The sequence below is a fragment of the Phoxinus phoxinus genome (genome assembly GCF_949152265.1).
Source record: "Phoxinus phoxinus genome assembly, chromosome: 18".
In the NCBI taxonomy this organism is placed as follows: domain Eukaryota; kingdom Metazoa; phylum Chordata; class Actinopteri; order Cypriniformes; family Leuciscidae; genus Phoxinus; species Phoxinus phoxinus.
The window spans coordinates 9,430,468-9,450,147 of record NC_136893.1 but is presented as its reverse complement, the minus strand read 5'-3'; the positions used below and the strand labels follow the sequence as shown (position 1 = coordinate 9,450,147).

At 38.0% G+C, this 19,680-nt stretch overlaps 2 protein-coding genes across 3 annotated transcripts; one reads left to right on the top strand and one right to left on the bottom strand.

Moving 5' to 3' along the window:
* Window positions 1–5,424: 5,424 nt before the first annotated feature.
* On the top strand, window positions 5,425–11,362 carry tbpl1 (TBP-like 1). 2 transcript variants are annotated; one of them, XM_079587327.1, is made up of 8 exons: window positions 5,463–5,511; window positions 5,626–5,672; window positions 6,374–6,576; window positions 7,072–7,154; window positions 7,292–7,355; window positions 7,438–7,541; window positions 8,077–8,171; window positions 10,658–11,362. In XM_079587327.1, the coding sequence occupies exons 3-8, from the start codon at window positions 6,442–6,444 to the stop codon at window positions 10,735–10,737; spliced, it is 561 nt and encodes a 186-aa protein (XP_079443453.1). In that variant the 5' UTR covers window positions 5,463–5,511; window positions 5,626–5,672; window positions 6,374–6,441; the 3' UTR covers window positions 10,738–11,362. The 2 variants fall into 2 exon arrangements, with proteins under 2 accessions (XP_079443452.1, XP_079443453.1); XM_079587326.1 differs by having other exon boundaries at window positions 5,425–5,672.
* A 166-nt stretch (window positions 11,363–11,528) lies between these two features.
* Window positions 11,529–19,431, bottom strand: slc2a12 (solute carrier family 2 member 12). Its single transcript, XM_079587325.1, has 6 exons — window positions 19,155–19,431; window positions 18,504–18,638; window positions 16,375–17,754; window positions 15,181–15,303; window positions 13,735–13,867; window positions 11,529–12,268 (listed from the first exon to the last, which is right to left on the bottom strand). Exons 2-6 carry the CDS (start codon window positions 18,613–18,615, stop codon window positions 12,175–12,177), a joined length of 1,842 nt encoding a protein of 613 aa, XP_079443451.1. The 5' UTR covers window positions 18,616–18,638; window positions 19,155–19,431; the 3' UTR covers window positions 11,529–12,174.
* Between the last annotated feature and the right edge of the window lie 249 nt (window positions 19,432–19,680).

Sequence of the window (19,680 nt, the reverse complement as noted above, 5' to 3'; positions counted from 1 at the left end):
TAAACACATCTTCTCTGCCTTTCTTGCTCAGTCCAAACACATCCACAGCACCACACCCAAGCACTTCATCTCCATGGAAATCAGCTGACCTCTTCCCCTCCATCCCCACCTGTGCCAGGCCTGAACTTCCTGCTAATGGGACTCTAGAAGACATGCACAGAGAAGCGGTGGCATGGGCAAATACTTGCAATGGCAGGTGAGGCGTCATTAAAAACGTGCATGTTCAGGGGCTCTGTCTTAGAAAATAGCCTAAGAAATATTTAATAATTATCACTTTCGTCTGTCCACTTAATATGGCTAGACAACAAAGTAAGCAATTTATAGGCTGATATACTGAAAAGTGTAAACACTGGTGCTATAAAAACATTGCTCTGTTTGTTTTTGTTTGAACATCCCAACCAGACCAACAACAGCAACATTGGCTCAACCAATGGCGTGAGTTTGGGGCGGTACCGTCTGCTTGTTTAACCAATGGCAGAAACCTGTTTGAAAACCAAATCATTATTTTGCCAATTCCATTTCGTGGAAATTGGGAAATTCTTAATTAGAGCAAATTGATTGTATGCATTTATTTTATTTAAAAAAAAAAAAAACTATTTGTAAGCATGTAAATATTTTGGGATTAAATTAAGAGGCTGATGATTTTTATGCAAATTATTGAATTGAAGCGAACACAGCATTTATCGTCTGACTTATGAACTTGTGTGTGATTTAGCTGGTATGAATGGATGATGTAAACATATGAAAGTTCCCAGAACTGTGTTTACGGCTGAGACGGAGTCTGTTCTCACACACACACTCACTCACACACACGCACGCACACACACACACACACACACACACACACACACACACACACACACACACACACACACACACACACACACACACACACACACACACACACACACACACACACACACACACACACGGTGTCTGCTCTCTTTTTATGGCTTAGTGCTGAAACACCAGACACTCATGTGCATAAATCTACTGACTTTAAATCACTTGTAGAAAATAAACCAGTGCATAGAGCAGGTGTGTGTGTGTGTGTGTGTCTTTCTCTTTTTATCTCACTTTGTCCTGCACTGTCTTCCTGCTCAGACGGTTCTCTTTTCTGCATTGCCAGATGTGATAAAGATGCAGAGATCTGAGAAGTCTCGCTCTCTATGATTTTACGGCACAATTGTTCACAAAGCTGCATGGGAAGTTTATCCATAAATTCCTTCTTTATTTAAAAGCTATCAGGAAACATCACATTTTGGCTGACTTATAGTGTATATATTTGCACAAAATCAACGTGTAAAATGTAGTAGGAAATTATCAAACAGTTTTTTTTTTAATTACAATTTTTATTTTTTCTGCAATGCTAAGGTTTATTACAAATTTCATTTTACTTGTTAGCCAGTCAAAAAAGAATGATTTTACTTTTGCTTAAACTATTTGTATTTAAATGGTTTTCTAATTCATTTTGGGGTAAAGTATGGCCTAGAATAAAAAAATAAAAAAATAAAATAAAATAAATTATAAAAAATAAATTATAAAAAATAAAATAAAATAAAAACCAAAACATAAAATTTAATTCTTCCCAAAAGTACAGTCACTGCACAATAAGTATCTGATTAGCCTCATGTTAACTTCCCATTACCTTCACCCACTTGATCTAAATATGTGAAACTGCTCTACGCCTATTCCTGTTATGGTGGCCTAAGAAAGACCTGATTACTGTAAGTGGTTTTATGCACATTACTTCATTTATTTACCTGAAAGCCCTTGAGATAAAGCTGTAAAAACAAGACCAAAAGCATTTTCATCTGTAAAGAAGAGAATATCTGAGATGGCTGCTCCCCAACGCGTATCATTACCCAGAATGCATGTCCTAGTGTTTGGTTCCTGTGATTTCTGCCCAATGTAAACACGGAGTGGAGGTCATGCTCCACCCCTCCTTGTTTACAAATCACCCTCATTACCTCAGCAGCACATCCAACCGCACAAACAATGTTTAATATGACATGGCGTTTCAGCGTCTCTGTCTTCAACCTAGACAAAGAGTCGCCCAGATGCGTTTGATTTTACTTTTACAAGGGGTTCTAAAGGGTTCCAGGACTCACATCCTCCTGCAAGCGTACGCCGTCCAATGCCCCTCATCTAACCCCAAACACTTTCCAACGGATCCGACCCTTTCCTAACCTCCGACCCGAGTTCTGAGCGATCGTGAACGTCCTCTTTACTAGCACAATATGCAAATGGTGCATAATGCTGGTATTAAGCCAGTGAGTCTTGTTTATGCTGTTTGGCAGAGGAGATAACAGTGATAGCACTTCCTTTTTCTGACCTCCAGCGCGGTAAACCAGAATGATGGCTCTGGAATCGACTGGAATAAAACCCACGGCTGTTTTTGTTTTTTCACATCCAAAAGATGAGCGGATAGGAGGACAGAAGATCCGAGAGGATCTTGGTGGTCGGGCTCACGGAAGAGCAAGGGAGTGATGGAGAATGTGTTTACTCTGCCTGTTCTGTCTGTTTATGTATCTTCTATCTTAATGAACAGTGCATTATTTCTCTCAGGAAGAGAATTTCAATGATGCTAAAGTCTATTTTATAGTCTATAAACACACTTAAGTCTCTGAAGTTGCAGTGAGGCAGGGGGCGCGGCGGACATCGCTTGTGGTCTGACACTGCCGTAACCTGCTTTAAATCTCAGGCTTTATAGTAAACAGCTCTGGACATCTCTACAGGGCTTTCCACACACAATTTATTTTATTTACTTCAGTATATTTCTGCCAGAGAGGCCCTTGAGATTTCACAAAGCCTATCTGGTAACCAAGGAGGAACCAAACAACAGCACTGAATCACTCTGAAGCTATTGTGCTGTTTTGCTTGGGAAACATCCAGTTTGGACTTGGAGTCAAGGGGTCTTTAGAGTTCAAGCGAGCCCAAATTAGTAAAATCAGAATGGCTCTGTAAACACGTTGGAATGAAAAAACAGGGACAGATGAAAGTACAATCGCATTTCTTCCAGGGACCTTACTGATAGGCTATCGTATAAATCAGGACTTTATCTGAGGTTGGTTCAGCGTGTAATATAGGTGTCATGAGTTCATTCATTAAAAGCACTGACAGCTGAAAACCCTTAGTTATATTCTTTACTCCTAGTCATGCCAGAGTGGCTACTTCAATTCTGCGGTTACCTTTCCAGAAACCACAAAAACAAAAAAAACACTAAAAATGCATTCTGTCCAGATGTGTCCACTTCAGACAAAAGCTGCTGACCCCTTTAAACCTGGACCTGAGACAGGACAAAATAAACACAGCAGTGGAAAGCTGTGAATAATATCTCAGAAAAAAGGGTGTCGGACACAATGCAACGCTGGACGATTCTTTCGGGCTCATGGACAGATGTCCAATGTACGATGGTCGCTAAGTAGAGAAGACAGTAAGAGAGTGTTTATGTCAAGCAATTATTTTGGATTAATTAGTTCAACATGTTCAAAGGAATTCACATATGTTGGGGTGCAAACTCCTGCTTTTCTCAATTCTTTACAAAATGTGTTTCTCAATGTCTGTCACTTAATTATGGTCCTCAATTATGGAATCTTAATTAACAACATCAGATTCAAAAAAGTGTCAAACTATTTTTATCTGTCATCCATATATTAAATGCAGCAGCCATTTTTAGAGTAATGATAAAAACAGCATGATGGAGTTGACATACAGATTGTGACAATGAAAATAAGCACAGAAACTTAAAATTATTATTTTTTAAAACTATAAAAGTCACCTGTTTCTTTGTGGTGGTGGTGCTGAACAGCAGGTTCATGGAAAGATGACCTTTAGAATGAAGGATTACTTTGATATTGTCTGATTTAAATATATATATGGACAAAAAATACTGACAAAACATAAAAGCTTATTTAAAATGTTATTAAAAATCTCTTTGTTTTATTGTTTTAGTTTTTTAAAGATACAAATAAAATATTTTATTTTGTTTATTGTAATCTATTTTTGAATGTATTAAAGCTGTGGCTGATTATGATTTCACTTTTTTCACTTTAGTTAGTGTGTAATGTTGCTGTTTGAGCATAAACAACATCTGCAAAGTTACGAAGCTCAAAGTTCAAAGCAAAGGGAGATATTTTCTTTTAAAGAAATTGCCTTTTAAGGATAACAACAAACTGGTAGGGACTACAGGACATTCCTCCCAGGTTAGTGACATCACCAACCGTAGAATTTACATAAACCCCGCCCCCTGAACGCGATTTATAGATTATCATGACAGAATATGTTAATCAATGACTAGAAGACAGAGGTGGAAAGTCCAGGGGTCAGAAAGTAAAAGTCCTGCAATATGTTTATTCCACCCATGAACTCAGTCAGCTGATTTCACTAATTAGTTCTATCTCCTGGCTGAAAAACTGTGCTAATTAGCAAATCCAGGTGATTGGAACAAAATACTGAGAAGGACTTTTACTTTCTGAACCTGGACTTTCCACCTCTGCTAGAAGATAACTACACATCACTACATAAATTCATCCACTAACCATTCAGAAATGTCCTGTTGCTTCTACATGTTGTCACTTCTTCTTGAGTCTCTCCATCTTTGGTTTGAACATAAAAAAGTGTTTGAAATTTTCAGTGCATGTCTGTGTGAGGTAAAAGGACATGAGCTCTTGAAGCTCCGCCCCCTTTGCTGGGAGCAGCAGCCCATTTGCATTTAAAGGAACAGACACAAAACGGTGCGTTTTTGCTGAACCTCAAAAAGTGACAATTTTTGTGAAAAAGGCCTTATACCACCCTTTTAAATTTGAATCTATCAAATGTATTAAATTAGAAAGAATTAAGTTCTGGTGGAAATGTTGCTATTTAAAAAACGAACAGCGGATAAAGTTTGATACATTTTGTCACATGTCTCAAAATTAAAGTTCACCCAAAAATTTAAATCCTGTCAACGTTTACTAACCCTCAAGTTGTTCCAAGCCTGTATGAGTTTCTTTCTTCTGCTGAACACAAAAGAAGACATTTTAAAGAATATGGATAACCAAACAGTTAATGGAACCCATTGACTTCCATAGTATGGGGAAAAAAATACTATGGAAGTCAATGGGGTCCATCAACTGTTTAGTTACAGACATTCTTCAAAATATATTGGTTTGTGTTCAGCAGAAGAAAGAAATTCATACAGGTTTGGAACAACTTGGAGTTATCTATCCCTTTAAGAGGGGGGTATTTTAACCCTTTGAATTTATGTATTAAATTCAATAATACGATCAAGCTTTGAGATATATGTTTATAATATAAATAATTATAAAATAATTATAATTATAAATAATGTTTATGTTTATAAATAGTCTGTGAGTAATGAAGGAAATGTATGGTCTACTTTACACACTTTTAAATTATGTCGCTGTTCTCCTCCCATCCGTTTGGTGGCGCTGTAGCGTCCTATAGCGACAGTTTCTCATCTCGCGCAGGAACTAAGGCATCCTTGACAACAATCGCCGGTTGACTGTTGTATGTGTGGTGACGCTTTTGTTTACTTTTGATGCTTTCTCAACCATTCATTTTATTCATATAGATTTTTAAACATTCATATAATTGTTTTAAAAACGTTTTACCACAGTATAGCTGAACATTTTATCGGACACACCATTTTAGCGCCCAATATCACTCAAGTAAGTGAAAGTTTTATTAGCTTAATGTGTTTGCTATTTATTTAGAAATTAACTAAAGGTCTCTGTGTTATTAAACCTTATTAATAATCACTTTCGCGTGGATATTAATCTACAATGTTTTATTTCCAACAGCGCTGCTCTGTTATTTACTCTTTGAGCTGAAAAACCGCTAGCATGCACGTTTAATGTTATTGTCTCCTATTGATGAATTGCATGCGTTGCTTTGTATAAATGTGTTTATTGAATGAAGGAATAAATTGTGCTGCGATCAAACAAAATATGACCATGGCATGGCGTATTGTTGTGTCATGTGATCTCCGTGCCAGTGCTTTGGGGGCACCTTCATTTTACGTTAAAAATAAAGTTGAAGATGTAAACTAATTGGCTGATTTGCATTATTTAAGTAGGCAGCTAAATTTGCATGGTTCCTTTTTCCACTTTACTGTATACTAACAGATGTTTTTTTTTTATCCAAAGTGACTTACAGTGTATTTATTACAGGGATAATTTCCATGGAAAAGCTGTGGTTAAGTGCCTTTGTTTTGGGGACAATGGTCTTAGTTAATGAATCACCACCACTATTGTGGGTTTTAAACCTAAACGCCTTTGGTTACGCCATCTAAGACATGTAACTTCATAAGTTAGATTCAGCTAAATTCTACATGTAATGTAAAACAACAATATGTTTATGTGTTCTGCAGGTTGTGTTTTGTAACGTGACATGCATCTGTAAAGGGGTTGTCAAGCCTAAAACATCTACGGCGGCTCCATGGAACCCAGTAACGATGTGGCGCTTGATATCATCATTACCAATGTCGTATCTGTCTTCAGAACCAGGTGCCATCTAAACCTGCGTACCATCGGCCTAGAGGGGACTAATGTCATCTACAAGCCTGAAGTGGGAGTAAGTAGACAGTCAGATGTTTTAGATCACATACATTAGCATGAAACCATTGGTAACTGCATTAACAGGGCCTGAAACAAATTGTTTTCATCAAATAGTCTGCCAACATTTGAGATGTGTTCCCATAAATTAAAGACAAAATGTTTGTTTGAGCATTTTTCATACAATAGGTAATAGAGATTAATTGTGCTAGATGAAAATTGAATAACAGAATGAGATGCCATGCTGTACGAAGAGTCCTACTTATTTTTTCTGTGAAGACCATCATGCCTGTTCTGTTACATAATAGTTTAACATGTCTAGACTAGTTTTGCATAATACAAAAACACATTTTGTTCGTCTAAAGTTGTAATAGGACACTAGCATGTACACAATTCATGGAAAGTGGCATCAGCGCTGTTTTCACCCTGAGATCGTCAGTATCAGCAGTATTAATCAGGATATGGCCAATCATTAACGCTTGTTGTTGCTTATGTTCTGTGGATGTTTTTCTAGAAAGTCCTGATGAAGCTGAGAAAACCACGTATCACTGCCTCTATATGGTCATCAGGGAAAATTATTTGCACTGGAGCAACAAGGTCCCAATAAAATCTAATTTTCAATTCTCAGAACTGCAGATAGTTGTTTGTGCTACTTCTAAAATTGAAGTTGTCTTCTAAGATACTGTTTGTTTGGTGAGTTGGTCAATTTTTTTTGTATGTTTATTTTTGTTTAGTGAGGAGGAAGCCAAACTGGGTGCTCGCCGTTTGGCCCGCTGTCTGCAGAAGATTGGATTCAAGGTGTCTAAATTGATTAATACCATACTTGACCATTTTGTAGATCTTCTGAATGATGATTAAAAATGTATTCTCTCATCTGCAGGTGAGGTTCTCGGAGTTTAAGGTTGTCAATGTGCTGGCTGTGTGCTCCCTGCCTTTTCAAATCCGTCTCATTGAGTTCACTAAAAATAATCGTCCCATCGCCAGGTAAGACGTCCCAGGGTGTTCTCCATCTACACACACAATTGATCATAATACCCATGTTTTTTTAATAGTAGGTGCACTTGTGTTGATGATGGTCAGTTTTAGAGACAACAGACTGGCTTCTTAGACATACACTTTGTGCTTATGCCTGTTGATTTGGTATACATCTGTTTTGAGCCGAACTGACAAATGGTCAGTGCAAAATACAGGTTTAAACCTTAAGTGATGAAAGTAGTGATGAAATTGGAGATCTTCCTCCTCTCAATAAAATTCAGTCACAAGTGGTCACAGGAGACACATTTGAGATTTTGTTAATACCAGCTGTGAACATTAATGTGCCTCCTCTGACCACTTGCGATCAGATCGCTAGAGATGGATGTTAACACCAGCTTCACAGGAACCTTAAGGGCCTAAAAAAGGGAACAGTGCTCTCTAGTGGTGGAATGGTGTATGCGGCGCATTGAGCAATCTCACATGTTCTCCTGCAGCTGGATTGCAGGGGTCTCATCTCTATGTTTGTGTCTGTATGTATTTTTAGCTATGAACCTGAGATCCATCCTGCTGCGACATACAGAATCAAAAACCTCAGGAGTACAGTGCAGGTGTTTTCCACAGGCAGTATCACTGTTACAGGTAAATCACTCACACACCTTTCACTCGGTTTCATTTTATCTACCGTAATCAGGGTTTTGTCTGAAAATCTAGACAGTTGAAGATCCTTTTACAGTTTTTCTCAAATGCTAAAACACAAAAGCCAATCCTCTAAACCAAATGACCAGTTGTCTAAACACTTTTACTAAATCTAGCCATCATTTTCCAATATCATAAACACATTTCACATGAAGACACAATTCACAAAACACAATCCTCCGTTCTCCTTGCTAAAACACAAGTTGCAAAAGAACTCTGCTCATATTCTCAAATGAAAGCTCATGTGATGCAAAATGCTTGCCACAGTCAGCAATATTTGAACACAAAGAACACACCTGGCGTCATTCATTACACACAACGACTCAAAATTGAAGACGCTTGTTGCTAATGCTGTGACCACATGTATAAAAGCAAGTTCAGAGTGCACAGTTTGCTGAAGATTTCAAACAAACACAATGGATGAAGGCAGAGTCAGGGGAAGAGGAATTTGAGTCAGAGGAGGGAGAAGAGCTGGCCATGGAAGAAGAGGAGCAGGCCAACAAGGGAGAGGAGAAGGTCCTGGAGGGAGACCAAGACAACCTCGCACCATCATTACGGACGAGATGCGAGCAACAGTCATTGACCATGTCATTGTATTTTTTTAAATTGAATTTGAATTTATTGTTAAGAGGAAAACCCCTTGAGATGTAACATCTCGTTTTCGAGGGGACCTCAAAAAAAAAAGAACTCTTCCTGGATGAGGCTGGCTTTAACCTACAGAGACGAAGGCAAAGAGGCCGTAACATCATTGGCCAAAGAGCCATCACTGAGGTTCCTGTCCAATGGGGGGTAATATTACTCTTTGTGCGGCCATGGGTTTGGAGGGGCTTGTCCACCGGCGTGCTGTCCTTGGGTCTTACAACACCCAACGTCTCCTCCCCTTTCTAGAGGAGCTAAAAGACATCCTCCTGGACAGCCAACAACACCATCCTGGGCCCGCACATCACATTTATGTGATCATTTGGGACAATGTACGCTTCCACAGAACAAACCAAATCAGAGAGTGGTTCACCCCCAACAGTAACCACTTTTTAAACGTCTGTCTGCCACCCTACTCCCCTTTCCTGAACCCTAGAGGAGTTCTTCTCATCGTGGAGATGGAAGGTTCATGACAGACAACCATACACACTAGAGAGAACCTCCTAAGGGCAATGGAGCTGGCCTGTGTTGACATCCCAGTGGAGGCCTTCCAAGGATGGATTCGCCATTCCAGGGCGTTTTTCCCGCGGTGCCTGGCAAGAGACAATATTGCCTGCGATGTGGATGAGGTGATGTGGCCCGATGCAGCTCAGCGACATGATGCCGCACAGTGATTGTGATGTGTGTGTGGTGTGAATAAAGTAAATAAAAAAAGTTCACACCCTGATCATGTTTTCAAGAGTACTGTTGTGTGCAATAGATTCTGTTTTTGCATTGAGTTGTGTTACAGTAGTGTACATGCAGAATTTACTATAGATTTATACTTTTGATGTGAAACTCACAAATCTAAATGCCTAATCCTCTGCAGAGATCTAAGAAGATCCATTACTGTAAAGTTTCTAAAAATATGCATTGGCAGTTATGAAACAAAGAACCTTCTCACAAATTGAGCATCGTGTTTTCACTTGTTTTGCTGTAGTGTGTAATGATGTGTATAGTGTTTACATTTTTGAAAGCTTCGAGCTGCTCTTTTGGTGTGAAAGTTTGAGTTTTGAAGTGAGAAGGTGTGGTTGTGTTTATGTAGCTTTAGAAAAGGGTGTTGTGTTTAGACATTGGGGAACATGGAGGAAACGTTTGTGAAATGTGTTTTAGCATTTGAGAAAAACTGTAATACAATGCCAGCCCTCGGTATGTAATGACTTCTCAGTGAATTCTCACCTTCTCAGTGCAGGCCTCGATAGAGCTCATACAGATTATTGCATTAGTCACATATTTGAAGGATTATTCCTAGATTATTTAGCCACAGTATATTAAAGACAGTCCGCAGGATTCATGCTATGCAGACTATGAAGGTCTGCAAATGACCAAACATAATGCTGTGAGCTACAATGAGGCTCTGGAGTCTTGAATCAATATTTTTATTCACTAGAGACTAAATGTTGTTATACACGCAGAAGGTATCATTTAAATTACATTAATATATTCAGCTACATTTTATTTATTTATAAGATTTTTTACTTAATATTTTATCTTAATATTTATAAAACATTTCAGCAAGAGTTTGTCTTTTAAAAACTTTTTTTTAAAATATTGCATTTTTTAGTTATTAATATTTTTGCATTGTTTGAGTTGTTTCAAATTGGTGTTTGAGAATAATTTGATGATTTTTTCGTGTTAACATTTACATAATTTAGATTGTGAATAATGAATGCGACCACCTGCTTTCTTGTGTTTATCATAAAGAACTAATGTTGGATCTTATTGTTAATGACCATTTCCCCTCTCTCTAGGACCAGATGTTCAGACTGTGGCATCTGCCGTGGAGCAGATTTATCCTCTTCTGTTTGAGTGTCGAAAAACACTGTCATAAACCACACACACACACACACGTAGGCACCAGTTTGAAATTAAAAGCACCTTATCATTGAATGTTTTAAGGCTTGTAACTGTTGTACTGTATGTGTCTCCAAGGCAGCTTTTGCCATTTTCACGTCCAAGCGGGTCTAGGTCGTGTGTTTTCAGAGTCATGCCTTTGAACGTTGACCGGTGTTCTGACCCCATGGCAATTACAGACGACCTCTTAAAGCTCAGAAGAGGACCATTAGTGCATTGACATTGTGTTGCTGGCATTGTGTAGTTATAAACACTTGAATTAACTGTATTATAATGCATGGACACCAAAGTAAAAACTGGCAGGCAGTGACATTTAAAGATTACATTTTACTGAAACTTCTTTGAAATTTTAAACTAAATTGATTCTAGCGATGTCTTCGCGGCTCATTTAATGATATTTTAAGTCAGAAGCAAGAGGTTAAAGGGCAAACACTTCACATTTAAACAGCAGGAGATGTATATCTGTTGTATGCTGTGGACAAGAACACTCTGGGTTGTTAAGGAATCTTTGGTCCATATGTTTATGTAATATGTGAAAACTTTTGTATTTTATAATAAACAAAATAAAAAATAACCCCTATATTAAGTCATAATTGTCACTCATTTTTGTGTGTCTGTGTCTTGCCAAGAGGAATATACCAGCATTATACTCATATTTAGGCCCAAGTCCTGCATATCTACTCAATAAAACGCCATGTAAACAAGTCACAAATACCACAAGAAAATCAATTTACTAAACTCACTAGTTCTGAATTTTTTTTTTTTTTTGCTACAATCGAAACTATATTTACATGCATTTTTTTATTTAACGATTTATAATTAGAAAATGTGTTTAAAGCTAATTCTTCCAGAAATGTATTTAATGCATATGTATTAATGCATAAATGATGGAGCGGGACACTTTTTATTTTACTAAAATCACATATATTTTTTAAATTAACCAAATTCCATTTTGTAATAATACATATTGCTTGTGTAATCTGATGGCATGAAGGCATCTCGTATCAGTGATGTCTATGGTGGTGCTCAGCACACAAATACTGATAGGCCTTTAACTTGACATGGCATGAGTATAGTCATGACTGCACACGCACAGCTTCCAAAACATTTCATAACAGTGAGTTATAAAAGCTCCAAGTCCAAAACTACTTACAATGCTTTTTAAAATGTAATACAAATAAATCAGATTGACATATTAAATTAATCTCAACTGACCCATCGTGCCACGGGAAGGCTTAAGCAAAAATGTTTGCTTTCATGACGACATGACAGCATTAATTAGTCATATCTCTTCTACACAGTAGATCAGTGTAGTCACAGATTTGGCCGTCCTGCAAGTTGTCCGACGGCACAGAGAACAATGTGTTGCTTGCAAATATCCTTGTGCTCTTCCACTCTTCATCTAGGTAAAAAGTCAAACGGTTGCAAGAGCTTTTTCCTCCAGTGAGGGCTGTGCTGCAGTCTCGTGTTTTCTTCTATGACACAGCAGTGTGCTGCTCAGGTGATTCCTACAAAACAGGACACGTGTCTAATCGCTACGTGATGCACTTTAGAACATAACTTCCCTGATGCATGCAGAGTGGGGCAAATGCCAAGCATCGTAAAAAGAATGTTTTTTGATTCTCACATCTTGCAAATATGTTTCCAAATATGTATCTGAAAGGGGTGTGTACCTGGTATAGAACAGGTTGCTGAAAAAATGTGTTTGATATTCTGGATATTCTCACACTTCTTTGTAAAACTATGGGAATGTTTAATTTAATAAAAACAATTATTAGTGTTTTCTGTAATTAATCGTGATTAATCGCACCTAACATTAAATAATTTAATGTATCTCTATATTGTAATAATTTCACATTTATCTCCAAATGAATGTACAAACAACATAAAGAAGACAGTATATTTTAAATATTTGTTTAATGACATCTTTTTATGAATGAAGGCCAGTATCCCCGATACTGATGCAATTTTAGCCATTGATTTTAGCCATTCAACATTACGGTATAATTGAAAGCTGTCGATTTTAACATTTATTAGGCTTTTAAAAATATAAAAACTTTTAATTTAAGTGAACTTAAAACAATCTTCACATAAACCCATTATAATAAATGTCATATTTAGCTGGGCCTTTAATATATCAGGTTATAACTGATTATAACATAATAAAAGGGATTTTTATATGAAGGACTCGTGGCGTTTTTGCTGGGAAAATCAAAAGCATGTGACCGCTACGCACGCTCCTGAGTACCTCTCTTCTGGAAATGAATGCTTACACCATATATATATATATATACACATAGATTCCTCATTAGCAGCTCTTTCTACGGGCCGCTATACGCAAGCCGTTCTGGTATATTGGAACGGTCAAAGCCGGTCCATGAACACTCGAGAGTGTTCACCATAGTTATACGCATGTATGAATATCTATATCTGCAATAGACATCCGCAGATGAAAGACAAGCAGAGGCCTTCGCTAACATAACATTACAAATTTACGATAGTTTAAAAACCTGTAATATTGCGTTAATACGGTACATATAAATACACAAAACAAAAACACAAAACATTTTAACTTGTGAAAGATGATCCCATCAGGAATTTAAATCTTGGCGTTTTTTTTTACAAAAAGAGGCTGTGCAAAGATGTGGCATCTTGAGAAACTAATAAAAAAATGATTTTTACAGTGTGTGATGATAGCATTTGAAACGCTGCAGTTCACTTAACGGCCACCAGTGCCGCTAATAACATTCTGAATTCTACATGTAGGTTTAAGATTTAATATTTACAATAAAACATATATTCAATTATTTAATAATTATAATTGTATTAATTTAAAAAAATATTGTCTTACAATGGCAAATTTGATTACGGTACATATAATGAGCAATAATAAAAGTGATGCCTTAATGATGTCACTAATTATCTTCATTTGAAAACAAGTAACATGATAATGCATTTGTGTGTGTGTACTCACTTCATGGCAAGTTCCTTAGAGATCTGTTCCAGTGATCGGCCTTTCGTCTCTGGCACGAATACAATCACAAACACCACCAACACAAAGCTCATAGCAGCATAGGAGAAGATCACGGTGGGCAGGCCGATCCTCTCTACAACCACAACACATGACACTAAGAAACACTCCTTTCTGCTACAAAAAACTTTTTTTCGTTTATTGTTCTGTGGAAAAGTTTTTGTTTCTTGTGTTTTCATTCCATCTCTGCAGGAACATCCCCACAGGTGGCAAATGAATGTTTGGCAGACTGCCTCTAAACACACAATCCTAACTCAGTCCGTACTTAGCGATCAGTTTCTGAGAACTAATACAGTCCTCAATGATGAGTATGATAGCAACAGTATTTCATACAAATTAGTCTACAGTCTGATGATATATGGAGTTTCTTTCTTCTGTTGAACACAAAAGAAGATTATTTAAAGAATGTCGGTAACCAGACAATTAGCCATTGACTTCCATAGTATTTTTTTCCCTACTATGCAAGTCAATGGCTACTGTCAACTGTCAGCTTACCAACATTCTTCAAAATATATTTTGTGTTCAACAGAAGAAAGAAACTCATATAGGTTTGGGACAACTTGAGGGTGAGTAAATTATGACAAAATTTTCATTTTGGGGTGAATTATCGCTTTAACTTATTGATACTATGTAAGAAAAAGTGTGATATTATCAAGACATTTGCTAAATCTATCTATCTATCTATCTATCTATCTATCTATCTATCTATCTATCTATCTATCTATCTATCTATCTATCTATCTATCTATCTATCTATCCATCCATCTATCTATCTATCTATCTAAGCAATGCTTGAAGGCTATGGGAACAACATGATGGGTTACATTCTAACATTAATAATTGATCCACTGTTTTTCCAGATTAGTAACTTGAATCAAAACAACACTTTTTACCTTGTTACAGTAGTTAATGATCTATGGCTAAATGAACTCTTACACAACTCCTGAAGGGACAATATTATGGTGTCTTTGTCAGACTCTATTTGAAATTTAAGGACATTTATGTCTGTAGTCATGTTAATAAGGGACAGGTTTCATATTAAAATGTAATACTTAGGCTTACGCATTTGAACAAACCACTAAATATAAGTATGAGAAAAATAATAGTGATGCTCACTAATTATAATATTTTCCTCCTCGTAGTGTCAGAACAAGGTCACAGAGTAAAAAAGCATCAAATCAGCAACTGCTGGGACCCTATGAGAAAGGACCAATTAGCCACTTATCTAAATTGAGAAATAAAGCCTAAATCTTCATGGTTTTATTGGATGACCATCAGAAGCTGGATACTGATAAATATACTGACTGCACCCTGCAATATAACTGGCTCATGATGACCTACTGATCTCATATCTGTAAATAAGCTCCTCTGTGTGTGTGTGTGTGTTACCTGTCATGGTAAGGAAGGTCATTGATATGAGTAAATTTGTGGCCCAGTTAAAAGCAGAGATGACGGACACAGCCTTTCCACGGATGCCAGTCGGGAAGATCGCACTCAAAACCACATGAACCACTGGAGAAAGATGATTACACAGGCAGAAATACATTTGGTTAAAAAGTGAGAGAATCAAAGAACAGCTTATTAAAAGTTGAAATGTGCAACATAAGCTTTTCACAGAAATGCATAATTAAAAGAATAGTTAAAAAAAACGATAAAATATTTTTTTTTATGAAAAAATCTTTTACTCAATCTCCTGTTTTTCCAAACCTATATGACTTCTTTTCTTCTATAGAACACAAAAGAAACAGTTTTGAAGAATATCCCAACTCTTTTCAATATATTGTAATGGAAGTGAATTGTGACTGTGAAGCTCCATAACAGAATCCCTCTTTTTAATGAATCGGTTTGAATGATTCGTTCACAAATTGAGCTGATCCAGTTCTCAAGTTCAACTCACTGATTCAATGATCCGGTCACAGCAGTTAAGAGATGAGAGTAGTAGCGATGTCCAATTCATGAATGAATCATTCTATTGGGGTTGAACTTTTCAAGAAATCAGTCTGAATGATAACAAATCGGGTTTGATATGATTCTTGAGTTTCAACTCACTGATTCAATGATCCGTTCACAACAGTTAAGAGATGAGAGTAGTAGGGTTGTGCAATTCATGAACAAATCCCTCTCTTGAGGTTGAACTTTTTTTTAATGAATTGGTCTGAATGATTCATTCACAAATCTGAATTTTCCCTTTTGCAATCCACAGACGATCTTATTAGTTTGGAATGACATGAGGATGATTAAAAGATGACAGAATTGTTTTTTTTTCAGGTGTATTATCCTTTTAAAGGGATAGTTCACCCAAAAATGAAAATTACCCCATGATTTACTCACCCTGAAGCCATCCTTGGGTGTATATGACATTCTTCTGTCAGACGAATACAGTCGGAGTTATATTAAAAAATGTCCTGGCTCTTCCATGCTTTATAATGAGAATGAATGGCTGGAGATAATTTGAAGACGAAAGTCTTAAAGAGGAATGTCATATACACCTAGGATGGCTTCAGAGTGAGTAAAAAAAGGGGTAATTGTTTGGGTGAACTAACCCTTTAACATGAATGTCACTTAACAGGAATGGTCACTTACTTGGTCCCAAGCTGATGGAGAATCCAGCTACATACACCAGCAGGCTGACCAGCGAGATCCATTTTAGAGAGGGCGACACCTCATTAACATGAAGAGATTGAAGAGCAATTTTTGAAGAACCCTCAGCAGGTTCGATCAATGCTGTTCTGTGATCATAAGTGTAGTTTAAAATCCAATGGCCCTTAGTGTCATTAATGCTAGTGTGGAAAGGATCTGATTTGTGCTTGGTTTGAAGTTCATAATCAGAAGGCTGGTATAAGCCCACTGGAGTGTTTGTCTGGATATCAGTCTCATCTCCCATCCCAAGTACCGTGAGGTTTGCTTTATTTATGGGGCCTTTGCATAGACTTGAAACATGTGTGCGGCTCTGCATAGTAACAGCCCCCAGTGTTGCAGTTGACAACGTCATAATGACGGCTCCAACACACAGAAGGGCTTTAGGCCCCACTTTGTCCACTAGAAAGACTGCAGGAATGGTCCCGCCCACTTTAACCACGCCAAACCCTGTGGACGCAAGAGTCGCTGCCTCGTTCCCATGGAAGCCCACGCTGCTGAGAACAGTTGACGCGTATGCCAAAATGTTGGGCTGTCCCGTAGCCTGCTGCAAGAAAACCAGCGCAGCGCCAACAAGTAGTCTCTGAAGCATGTTGTCACAGGAACGGAAGAGGTCCAGGAAGCCGTGCTGGCGCTCCGCCCCCAGTGCCATGCGAATCGCCCGAAGTTCGTCCTCCACCGCATCTACCCCTTCGATCCCAGCACGGAGACGGAGGAGAGTGGCGTGAGCCTCCTTCTCACGCTGTTGGGCTAGCAAAAAGCGCGGACTCTGCGGCAACAGCGGCATGATGCTGGCTTGCAGCAAAGCAGGGAGCAGTACGCCAGCGAACGTAAACCTCCATCCATTCGGGACACCTGCGAATGCCCAACTCAGTCCAAAACCCAACAGCATCCCTAAAACTACCATTAACTCATATACACACACACACCGTCCACGCCAGGTGGCCGGTGCCACTTCCGCCGCATACAGGCAAGACGCTGTGCCTGACAGCGCTACCGCCATGCCGACCAACATCCGCCCGACAACTAGCGCCCAAAATGACACCACACACACACTCAGAACTGTGCCCACCACACACAGCAGCGCTGTGAGGATGATAGAGAACCGCCGTCCGTAACGGTCGAGGATGGTGCCGCCACCCAGAGAGAGAAGGAAAGCTCCAAACAGAAGAGACCCGACGACTTGCTCTTGCTCCGGGCAGGAGAGAGTCAAAGCATCCCTGAGTTGAAGCAAAGCTCCTGATATCAGACTCATCTCATAACCCATCATCAACCCACTCAGGCAGGCCACAGACACAGAACACAACACCAGCGCTGCACCATTACCTACAGAGAGACAGAGAGAGGAGGACATTTTAAAAAGATTGCACCGAAAAGTACAATATTTAAATACATTAATATGACTCTCAAATTACCTAATAGATTCAACAGTGCCAGTATACAATCAAAATAAGCCATGAATATGGGATGTTACAATATGTCACAAAAATCATCACAGAATCACTTGACTGATTGTGTTTGCTGCAATCCCTATCCTCAAACACATCGCTTTCGTTCATGAGGTTTGTTTCATAATGTCCTACAAACATACAGTCAGCTCTAGCAAGCATATGAATTGCTTTATTGCAGACTCTATAATCCTTCTGGATAAATGCACACTAATAATTAGCTAACTGACTATCAAACTATAATTATTTGACTATATATGACTGATTGATTACAACATCACAGCTGTCGCAAGATATGTACAGTGACAATGGGGTTCCATTAGTTATGATTTGGATTACATAACTGTTGCACAACTAAGTCAACATGTTCTAGTGCATCTTATCATTTACAAACAAATTATGAAACAAATACTTACATGTGAAAGATTTCTAATTCTAACAGATTACCAAACAAATCATAAATATAAAAAAAACAGGAAATTTGAAAATTTCAAGGATGGATGAATTTCAATTTTGCCATGTGACAGATCTGTTTTTAGTAAAGTTTGAATGGATACACAGACTTTGACATTAAAAAACATTTGAATAATTTTTCTTCTTCTGTTAACTGTTATAAGGAATACTTACCTGATTTTGCAGATGGGCTTTTCTCTAGATGTATGTGTGTATCTGGACTCTGTAGAAATGTTTTTCTCTGGGGGTCAGAAGTCATTCTTATGGACTCTTCAGATGCTTCCATGTTCTTCAAGGGTTGTGGTGCAACTACAGTAGGTGGACAGTAAAAAAAACAATATTATTTAACAATAGGTTCATAATAAATATTTGGTGATCGTGCATCATCATCAGCAATAATATTAGCAATGAAAAAGGATACTGAGGAAACTTATTTACCATGACACATTCACAACACTGGAGATATTAATTCAGGATTAAACCAATAGAAACTTTTCAAACATAGTCTGTCTCTTATTAAAAAGATCTGCAATTAAATATATCTCCAAATCAGCATGCAAATAACAATTGAACTCCTAAAAAACACTAACTGGTTCTCTAGTTCATGGAAGCTCATACTGACTAACAAAGCCACCAATGAGAGCAGCACAACATGCATCACTTAAAATGACTGCTCTTAACACATTTGTTACAGCATGTCCCAAACAGGAATGTACAGCCATTGACCATCTTGGATTTCTCAATGCCATTGCTCTAGGCACAGATCAACAAGTAAAAGCTCACTATCATTCAAACAGAGCATTCGCGTGTTAATGCGTCCGTTACCTCTTTAACATCAAAAATGGGGACTGCTGTCTATGAAATCATTGCAGCTCTTCGTCTCTCCTCCTGGGTGGCAGGCAGTAACTTCTCTGTCCTTGTGTCGATACACGTTTCTTGTTTTGGAAGCAGTGACTTAAACTCCGCCTACATTAACCAATGCAAAACAGCGAGACTGAAAGTGTCAAGTAAGCAGAAGGGGTTGAAGAACTAAGCAGCTCTGACTGGTCTGTGTTAATAAAGGATCCATTATTAAACTATGACATTATTTTTTTTTACATAATGGTTTGGACTTAACGATGTGGTGGTGACCCACACACTATACGAACGCATGTTGTCAGCAGCTGTTGCGATGCCCGGTTTTTTCAGGAGTCGGTGTTCAGTTCCTTTAGATTGAATCTTTTCTATGAATCAATGAACCGGTTCAAAAATCATGAAATTCGCCATTCTAAGCCCAGCTGCTTTTTGTATACATGGGTTACCAGGGTAACTGTTATATTTCTGCTGTTCCATAAACGCCCCTTATTGGAGT